General features: G+C 39.9%; 1 protein-coding gene across 1 annotated transcript; it reads left to right on the plus strand.

The window, feature by feature from the left end:
* Positions 1-2539: 2539 nt before the first annotated feature.
* Positions 2540-9937, plus strand: LOC118469823 (zinc finger CCHC domain-containing protein 12-like). The gene is made up of 2 exons (XM_035945007.2): positions 2540-3520; positions 5264-9937. The coding sequence occupies exon 2, from the start codon at positions 5910-5912 to the stop codon at positions 7566-7568; it is 1659 nt and encodes a 552-aa protein (XP_035800900.1). The 5' UTR covers positions 2540-3520; positions 5264-5909; the 3' UTR covers positions 7569-9937.
* The last annotated feature ends 237 nt before the right edge of the window (positions 9938-10174 follow it).

The raw sequence follows: 10174 nt of genomic DNA on the forward strand, positions 1-10174 counted from the left end.
TTCTCAAAAACAGGACTCTGCTGTCAAAACCTTGAACACTATTCATGGTTTGCACACACTTTCCAAAACTCTTGCACTCTTTTTGCAAAAGACTGAACACGTTTTTTGCTCATTTGAACACACTTTTTCACTCATAGCACACATTTTTCAAAAAGTGAACACTAGGAAGGAGAATTGGGACACTGTTCCAACACTGCTGTCACAATTAAGACACAACAGGTCAAAACTGAAAACACTTTTGCCAATGAACTGCTCACTATAAAACCTGCTGGGAAGCAGAATTAGCTGTTCAGGATGGATGTCAGAGCAGCAAGAGGTCATGTTGGAAGAAGAGGACGTGGACGACCCAGACCACAGCCAGAACCAGAACCAGAACCAGAACCTGGACCTGCCCATGCACCTGGTCCTGGACCACTTTACATGGTATGTAAATGTTGTTTGTCACTTCAGTGACATGTCTATACTGCAACAATGCAAGCAGTCAGAAATGTTCTGAATACTGTAAAAAATCTAATGCAAAATTCTGGTTCACAGGTGCTGGTAAAATTATAGAAAGTGTACATGACTGACTTTTTCTCTGTTGGTGTGCATTTGTTCCAGAGAATTTTTCAGTTGGATTCTGATGATACACATGAATACATCTGGGACAATGTTAGTTTTCATAGAGGACTATTGATTTGGGAATGGTTCAATATAAACCTCAAGTTATTGCGTTTTTTCTGCCGCCATATTCTCCCTTTCTGAATCCTATAGAAGAATTCTTCCTTACATGGAGGTGGAAGGTATATTAGCGGCAGCCATACTTAGAAAATCTCTTGCAATCAATGGTCTTAGCATGTGGTGATGTTTCTGTTGATGCATGTCAGGCTGGATCAGACACACTAGGTCTTTCTTTCCAGAGAAAACATAGCTTGTGATGTTGATGAGGTCCTGTGGTCTGACCAGGCTGAAAGAATTGATGCAGACGTGGTGTAAATATTTGCATACTGTACTGTGTACAATACAGTTCTGTATTTTTTTTCTCTAACATTATTTTTATTTTATAATGTACAATCAAGCACTGCAATGGTCCCCTCTGATTCATTTATAGGATGCATTTGTGTTTAAGTTGTCATTTCTGAGGACTGTATCATTTTTTATACTTATTGTGAAAACACAGTGAGAGAAGAGTGTTTTGTATTTAGCAGTGCAGTGTCCTAGTTTTGCTTCGTGTGTCTTAATTTTGAAAACAAAGTTCAAATTTTGACAATAAAGTGCGCTTTTGACACAAGTGTGCAGTGCTTTGTGAATTGTGTTCAAAAAAATAGTGTGCAGTGTTTTGGGAAATGTGTGCTATTTTTCAGGAACAGTGTCTTATCAATTGAGAAAAACTGTAAGAATAAACTGTAACTTGAGGGTTCATATTAAACCATTCATGTATCAATGGTCCTCTATGACAACTAACATTGTCCCAGATGTATTCATGTGTATCATCAGAATACAACTGAAAAACTCTCTGGAACAAACGCACACCAAACAGAGAAAAAGTCAGTCATGTACACATTCTGTAATTTTACCAGCACTTGTGAACCAGAATTGTGCATTAGATTTTTTTTACAGTGTTCTCAAAACATTTCTGACTGCTTGTATTGTTACAGTATAGACATGTCACTGAAGTGACAAACAACATACCATGTAAAGTAAACCACAATAAACCTGAAAAATTTACTTTATGCACCATCCTTACCATCTGCTGACCTTACAGATTGCTTTCTGAACAGCTTATGCTATTTCCCAACAGGTTTTATAGTGTGCAGTTCATTGGCAAAAGTGTTTTCAGCTTTGACCTGTTGTGTCTTAATTGTGACAACTGTTTTGGAACAGTGTCCCAATTCTCCTTCCTAGTGTTCACTTTCTGAAAAATGTGTGCTATGAATGAAAAATGTGTTCAAATGAGCAAAAAACGTCTTCAGTCTTTTGTAAAAAGAGCACAGAGTTTTGTGTGTATACAAACCATGAATAGTGTTCAAGGTTTTGACAGCAGATTCCTGTTTTTGAGAAATGTGTGCAGTCCGTTGGTGGCTGTGTGCAGTGAATGGAATTTAGTGTCTTATCAATTGAGAAAAACTGTAACGTGTGTGTGTGTGTGTGTGTGTGTGTGTGTGTGTGTGTGTGTGTGTGTGTGTGTGTGTGTGTGTGTGTGTGTGTGTGTAAGTGTGTACGCATGCACGTGTGTGTGAGTTTGTGAGGTCACACCCGCAACCAAGGGCAGGAATATTACAGAATGGAGTTTGGATTTGGCTACAGTGAAGAAGCTCTCTGGTTTCATGATTCAAACATGTAGTTGTGCTACAAGTACAATCACAAACACATGCACATGCATCTTCCTAAAAATCATTGCTCAAATCAGACAATATTGTGCTGAAGTGTTTCTTTTGGAAATCTCTGCAATTAAATGTGACTTTGATCTCACAATAAATCATTCTGTGCTGGAATCAGCTTCATACACTGAGACACTGTCTCCCCATGGGATTCCTGTTGGTAACATAACAGTGATTCCACCTACTCTTGTGTTCATGTTTGAAGTAATAAACCTCTGACAATGCAACACTATTCTTGCATTACTTCATGTGTTTGTAAAATCACATCAGCAGGAACATATGAAAAAGCTTTACACTGTTTCTGTACTTTAACATGAAACCCTGCCCTGCCTGAAAGGCATCACAGAACATAAAAACACACTTTACAGTCCCACATATTGTTTCCATTCTGTAGCTCCTCCATTCTGTGGTGAATGTGGACATAGACAAACAAGTAATCTAACAGTTTTATGTTCATTTACACATTAGCTAAGTTCTCTGTTTTAGCTGCCATTGGTGAGAACGATCAGAACATTTAATTGTTAGACAAGAAAATTATGTTTTTAATTCAATTCGGTTTTATTTATATAGCAGTAATTCACAACTTAGCCCTTTAACATCCTCACCAAGAAAAAAGCAACGAAAAAATTATTTCTTTATATTTTTTTATTTCCTTGGGGCACTAATAACAACAATCAATTCATTTTTTATGAACAGACCCCCTGGTTTTGGAAATATTGACCTCTACCAAACAGTAGAGCATGTTTTGTAAAAAATTATTTGACCCTTTTAGGTCTTTCTTTTTATGTTTCAATTTACACAGTTATGTTCAGTAACTCCTTAGACATGACAATATGTCAAAAAAATATTAGCTTATGTAACCTGCATAGAAATGCATGGCCACTAAAGGGTTAACTCCCTGACGTTGGGTCTGTTGATCTTCTGCGCAGCCCTTCTGAGCAGACGCTGCTGCAGGCGCGCAGAGACACAGAGAGGAGAGGAGTAGCAGAAGCTAAGCCACGAAGAAATAAAATAGCAGGAAAGTAGAAATAGACCAGCTAAATTAGCTGACGAATTCAGTATGAAAGATGATGGAAACCTACCGGTTCGGTTTACTTTTTGACGGTGTGTTGCTCCGGTGGTAAACGAGTCGGGTGGTGTTTTCATCTATTGATGCTCCGGTGAGTTAAGTAGCTAACTAAGCTAATAGCGTAGCAAACCGCTAGCTTGTGCAGCGTAGCTATTTCATGTCTGCGTGTATAGAGTAGGGTGACCAGATTTTCAAAATTAAAAACTGGGACACTAAATTTTGACCCAAACATATAACGTTACACGACAGATTCTCTGCAAGAAGAAATTTATTGAAGTCAATGAATGTTTTACAGCATGAACACATTTGACTCTCAATATATTATGGAAGTAAAATAATTGGTAAATTAAGTGGAATTTAAACCATTAAACATTTCACCACAAAAACAGGTGAACAAAACAATCAAAATTTGCACTTATGTAATGAAGATGGGAATTCTATTCCACTTTAATACTTCAAACTTGAGTGTACCTTTTTAAGGAAGCTATGGTTTGGAGTTATGCTTTCATAAAACTCAGAGCAGCTAACATGAATGTTAACCCGAGTAATAAGCAGTGCTTTCAAAGTGTCCAACGACATGCGGTTTCTCTCATCAGTCCATGTATTGTTCATTATTGAAAAAATGCGCTCCACAGGGGCATTTGTGCCAGGATTCCTGGCACAAATGCCCCTGTGGAGCGCATTTTTTCGAAACGAAACGAAAGCTTTGATTGTGTCTCACCAGGTGGTAGGCAAATGTGGCCTCCTGAGCAGCACGTTTAAGTTCTTGATCGCCAGCAGCTGCAGGTCCATAAAATGCGCTAACAGAGCTACTTCCCACCTGTTCCCACCTCTTGTGTTTGCTAGTTTTGCTGTGGCTCTGCACGTCGGCTTTTCCACCATGAGAAACGGAAAACTCACACTTACACAGTGAGCAAAATGCTGCATTTTCGTTTCCTGAAACTTTTCTTAAAAAGCTGTATTGCTCCAGGAGCTCTGTAGTTAGCCTCGATTTTCTTTTTGGCATGTTGTGCCGGTGAACTGATTCATTCGAGCCGCGGCGTGGAGCTGGCTGTTGTGAACGTATAAACACAACACCACGGACCAATGAGCATCAAGATACAGACACACGGAGGGCCGACAAGTTTTTTAATAGGTTCATATATAAATTACCATGACAACACTTTGATTGACATATACATGGCCCAAAGACAACACGTTTTAACCATAATGCACTATTTTGGCTAATAACATGTAGTGTGGTGCGTGTTGATTGACGAGGGGAAGAAGGAAAAAGCCAGGACGCCCGGGACCGCGCTTGTATAAAAACGGGACAAAACAATGGGGGTAGTAAAATCCGCTGGGACACGGGACGCAGGGCTCAAAAACGGGACGGTCCCGGGTAAATCGGGACGTCTGGTCACCCTAGTATAGAGTTAAGATAAGCTAAAACCAGTTGGAGTAAATTACTGAAGCATTGAATGTTTTGTAATATTGTGTTTAAATGTGTTTACATAACGCAAATTCATGATAAGTGTATGTTAAACAACTATTGTTGGTTTAATGTTGTTTTGAAAGTTAAAATCATTCAATTCATGGAAAATGAGTTATTTCAGGTTAAATATGACACAGTTATTCTTCTGTGAATTTAACATTTCAGAATAATGTATTTTTTGACTGGAATGCTCTTAAAGTTGCACTGAAAGGCCTTAAATTTGAATAGGGTTAAAAACAGTGTAAAGAACAGCTAAGAACATGGATTTTGGAATTTGATGAGATCTCATTCATTCATTTTGATATAGAATAGAAGCACTTTGTGATGATTTATGCTGATTGCTCTGTACTGTATGTGCAGACTGTTTTTTTGACTGGATTAGATACTTGGATTAAGTTTCTGCTGAACACGATGGCGAGCCAGACCCAGCGAGAACTTCTGGAGAGGAACGTTTGAGGCAGTGTGGCCAGCTGTTTCAACCGTCGTTGGAAGAATCAACTGTGTTGTTTCCAAGGATTTCCAGAGAAGGAACAATCAGAACTACACACATTTATCCTACCCGGGTAGAGTAGAGGTAAAGAGAGAAAACTTTAATGAACAAGTGACACAAGGAGGGACATAAACCAAGGAGACCCCCAAGAGAGACATTCAGGACATTTTCTGTTTTATTTTACTGTTTATTTTCTTATGCAAAGAGACTCTATTTTGTGTTTTTGGGGTTTTGTAACTTTTTTATATTGTACTGTAACACAATTGTTTATTGTGTTAAATTGCAATAAATCTGCCGGCTGTTATAAATTGCAAATATATCTGTTTCTTAACTAACTCCTCCAGAACCTAGTTAACTACCTAGCTTTGCTATTGGCCCACATCTAAGCAAGTGCTACACAAAACTTGGCGAGCCAGCCAGGAGGAGTTGATTTTTGAGAACAAAATTATTAAATTGTACTGAATACAGTTTGGCAGTTTTATCACAGTCTGACACACGATTTGCACCTATTGCAGAATGGATGTCATTGAGTCTCAGAGTATTAAGGTACCCAACTCCATTTTAATTAGTGGATTAACTGGTACACAAGTAGATGAGGAACTAGTTGAGTTTTTGCAGGAATATGGTTCAATTTCCAGGACAGTACAAGTTGATAGTTCTGACCCTGACTTTCAAAACACGACTATAGTTGAGTTTCAGTTTGGCACAGCTATTAAAGCACTCCAAGGCAAATTGCCATGCCAAAGACCTACATGTGACCCTCGTGTTACTCACACAATTCAGCTTTTATCCCCACTGTATAGTACTAAGCTATCTTCAGGGATAACTCAGACTTACCTAGCTAACTTAAAAGGTGTTGCAAAACTGAGTGGCACAGACTATGAACAGATACTACTCAAAGAGTTAAGCAACATACAGAAATCCACCGACGGTGAAGAGGCAGTTCTTTCTGAGGAGCCTTCTCCTGATGCAGATGGGGTAGCACCTGTGTCACCAGATCAAACCCAGGCCCACCAAGTTACTCCTACCCCCCAGCCTGCCACAAAATCGAACCTTTATGCCTCGACTGCTGCTAAGAGCCCAGTTCCCCTCTTGTCACCTGAGCAGATTCAGACACCTGAAGTCCAAAGGGTGATAGTTGAACACATTGTCAAAAGCAGTGATTTGTCTCAGACTTACCCAAGCCCCTCTAAGCTCAAGCTCTTCTCTGGAAAAAGCCCCTGTCCTAACATGGAAGTTGACTATGAAACCTGGCACAGTAATGTGGAGTTTTATCTTGCTGACTCTTCCATCCCTGAAAGACAGGTTGTCAGGAAAATGATAGAAAGTCTCTTACCACCAGCTGCCAACATTGTCAAGCATCTGGGTCCCCTTTCTAGCCCCCACGATTTTCTGAGTCTCCTTGATTCAGCCTATGGGACTGTTGATGATGTTGATGAACTATTTGCAAAGTTCCTCAACACAAATCAAAACGCAGGTGAAAATCCTTCAGCCTACTTGCATCGCTTACAGACCACACTGAGTAAAGTTTTGAAGGGTGGTGGTATTCCAGCTAGTGATTTTGACCGTCAGCTGCTTAAACAGTTTTGTAGAGGATGTTGGAACAACAGCTTAATTAGCAGTCTCCAACTTGAGCAAAAGAAATGCAGTCCACCCCCATTTTCCGAACTATTGCTCTTACTGAGAACTGAGGAGGATAAGCAAGCTGCTAAGTCCAACCGCATGAAGCAACATTTGGGCCTCACAAAATTAAAGGTGCAGTCCAACCCCCTAAATGTGTACCCAGACGTAGATATGGCAGCTACTTCAGATGACACGACTCACACAGTGACAAATAAATTACAGAAGCAAATTGCACAACTCCAAGAACAGCTCACATCCCTGAGAGCTTCACTTGGTGAGTCTGTACCCAAACGGTCTAACACAGCACTACCAAAACCCAAGAAAAGTAAGCCCAGTGAAACCAAAACAGAGAGCCGCCCACAATGGAGTGAAAGTGTAAGCAAAAATAACAAGAAACCCCGTGCATGGTACTGCTTTAATTGCGGTGATGATGGGCATATAGCCACCTCATGCACTAGCGAGCCCAATCCTGATGCTGTTGAGACCAAACGAAAGGCATTAAGAGCCAAGCAAAAGGCCTGGGAAGAACAGGCTAGACCAACTTTAAACTAAGCTCTGTTCCAGTTGAGGGACAAACTGGAACCAACACCACTGCAAGTCCCACACCTAAAGCTGCACTAAAGACCTCGTCACATACACCCAACCCAAGACACCATCCTAAATTACCAACAGGGTTAATTGGTCGAAAATGCACAGCCAGTGTAACTGTAGCTGGAGTGAACTGCAACTCCCTGTTAGATACTGGGTCACAGGTGACTACAATATCATCTTCCTTCTACAATGAAAACCTGTCAAACCAGCCTATCCAACCTATTGATAAACTTGATGTTGAGGGTGCAAATGGTCAAGCTGTCCCATATTTGGGGTATGTAGAGGTCAACATTGGCTTTCCCAAAGAATTCATTGACGCACAACCTGAAATTTCGACCCTAGCTTTAGTTGTTCCTGACTTGCGCTCCAGCATTGATCTGCCAATTCTAATTGGCACAAACACCCTTGACATGCTGTATGCAGAGCACTGCCAGGACCAAGACATATCTGACCTCTCCACTGTCTATGGCTATAGACAGGTTTTGAAAACGCTTGAACTCAGAAACAAAGCAAAGACCACTGGGAAGATTGGTCTAATGACATTAAGAGGTAACACACCGGAGGTCATCCCAGCTCATGAGAGAATCTGCCTTGAAGGACATATCAATTCCAGAACCCCCATTAGTGAGAATTTGGCAATAATAGAGCAGCCCAGCACCTCTACCTTACCTGGTGGAATCTTTATCGATTGCTGTGTGTCTGGTGTCAAGTATAAATGTCCTCTCTCTTTCTTACGCTGACACCAGGTCGATGACCTATGACCTCAGTTTTAAGTACCAATAAGGTAGAAAAGTGGTATATAGGGCAGATTATTTACCATTTACAGGTATACCATTCAAGATCAATATGTAGATTTCAAGTTAGCACAGACTGCTGTGCTTTGTACATGGCATGAGCTTGTCTGTTTACCTGAACTGGCCTGACCTGACAGTTCTACTTAAAGTAGCTATTATGTCAAAACAGTCTGTTTGCCTGTGTGTGAACTGCAAAGCCTTCTCCAACATTTCAAAACTCTCCTGGAACAAAGCACGATTATCTTAATCTTTTGAAAAATGTCCCATCTCATTATGATATACTTAAGAAATGCAGTGGATGACGTGTGTAAGACGCTGCAGCACAAGATATCTGACCTTGAAATTTGTCTTTGCTGTGAGGACATGCCAGGGCACATCCAATCACACGCAACCTGCAGCCATATATCACACAGCCTGCAGAGGTGACAGTTTAATTAGTTACTGAATAAAAGTTATTGAAAGTTTGGGATCTCTACGTACTACCAGGAGAGCTGCCACTGCACACATGGTTTCTGCTTCATCTGGTACATGTTACTTAGCAACACACTCACACAAAGGGAAGCCATTTACATGTCAACACAAAGTGTGATGTATAGTAATTCCATGTACACACACACACACACACACACACACACACACACACACACACACACACACACACACACACACACACACACACACACACACACACTCTCACTCAAACATACCTTTGTAACCCACACAAGGTAAATGAAAGGAGAGGTGTGTGTACTGAGGTTACGGCAGGTGACTGTTGGCAGACACTTGCCTGGAGCCATCACTTCTGGTCAGACAGCTTACAGCCATCATCAAGAAGACAACAAACACCAATTGAATCTTGAGTAGAGATATTGTTTTCTTGCGTTTTTTAGGTCATAGTTGAATCTTTATTTTACATATGGCCCTACAGTTCCTCTAGCATTATGGACAGTTATTCTCTCTTCTGATCAGAAGTATCGTTTACTCACCTCACTCACCAAAACCTGCCAAGGTTTTATAAGCTTACCCTAGGTCTATTCTTCTCACACAAGGGAAGTGTAACATTGCTTCTTCATCCATGTGTTTCAGTGACAGTATTCTGTCATTCTGACATAAGGCATTTTTATGTTAATTTTCCTCAGCGCTTTATTCAGTCATACCCACCACAGTGATGGAGAGAGCCACAGCATGCATGCAATGTTTGCCTTTCATGTGAGATTGGACAGAACATCAAGTGATTTGTAATACATACCAATGCATTAATAAACAGCTAATGATAAACCAATAGCAGCTAATCAAAGTGTTAAAATAATTATCAGGCTAGTTTATTTATGATTTTCCTAATCAGTGAAAATTTTTAAATGTGTGATGAAAATCTAACTACTACTTTTACCAACAGAAACATAGTATCATGACAGCTGTGATGATGGCTCAAGGATGGCTGCTATATAACAAAAGATTTAAATGCAGCTGATAAGCTATGGCTCTGTGTGTGACAGCTAACTTGTCTGATGGAAAGAAAAATTAACAAAATTGTCATTTGCTTCAACATATCATTTTAATTGATAATGTTAAAAAATATATATGTTTGGGGGGATGTATTTATTTTTTACAGTTGATTTTTAAAGCTCCTTAAGGCATAGTGAGGAATGTTCTACTGCCTTTCACACCACACAATCTATATAATTGTAGTTCTCGGTAAAACATACTGAATACGTATAATGATAAAAGTAAAAGTCTTATTTATTACAATGTCCCAAGCCCGAATAAATACAG

This window comes from Amphiprion ocellaris, chromosome 2 (assembly GCF_022539595.1).
Source record: "Amphiprion ocellaris isolate individual 3 ecotype Okinawa chromosome 2, ASM2253959v1, whole genome shotgun sequence".
NCBI lineage: Eukaryota > Metazoa > Chordata > Actinopteri > Pomacentridae > Amphiprion > Amphiprion ocellaris.

Excerpts from the sequence above, each read along its gene's own strand:
- LOC118469823 (XM_035945007.2), top strand. The coding sequence starts at position 5,910 with ATGGATGTCATTGAGTCTCAGAGTATTAAGGTACCCAACTCCATTTTA.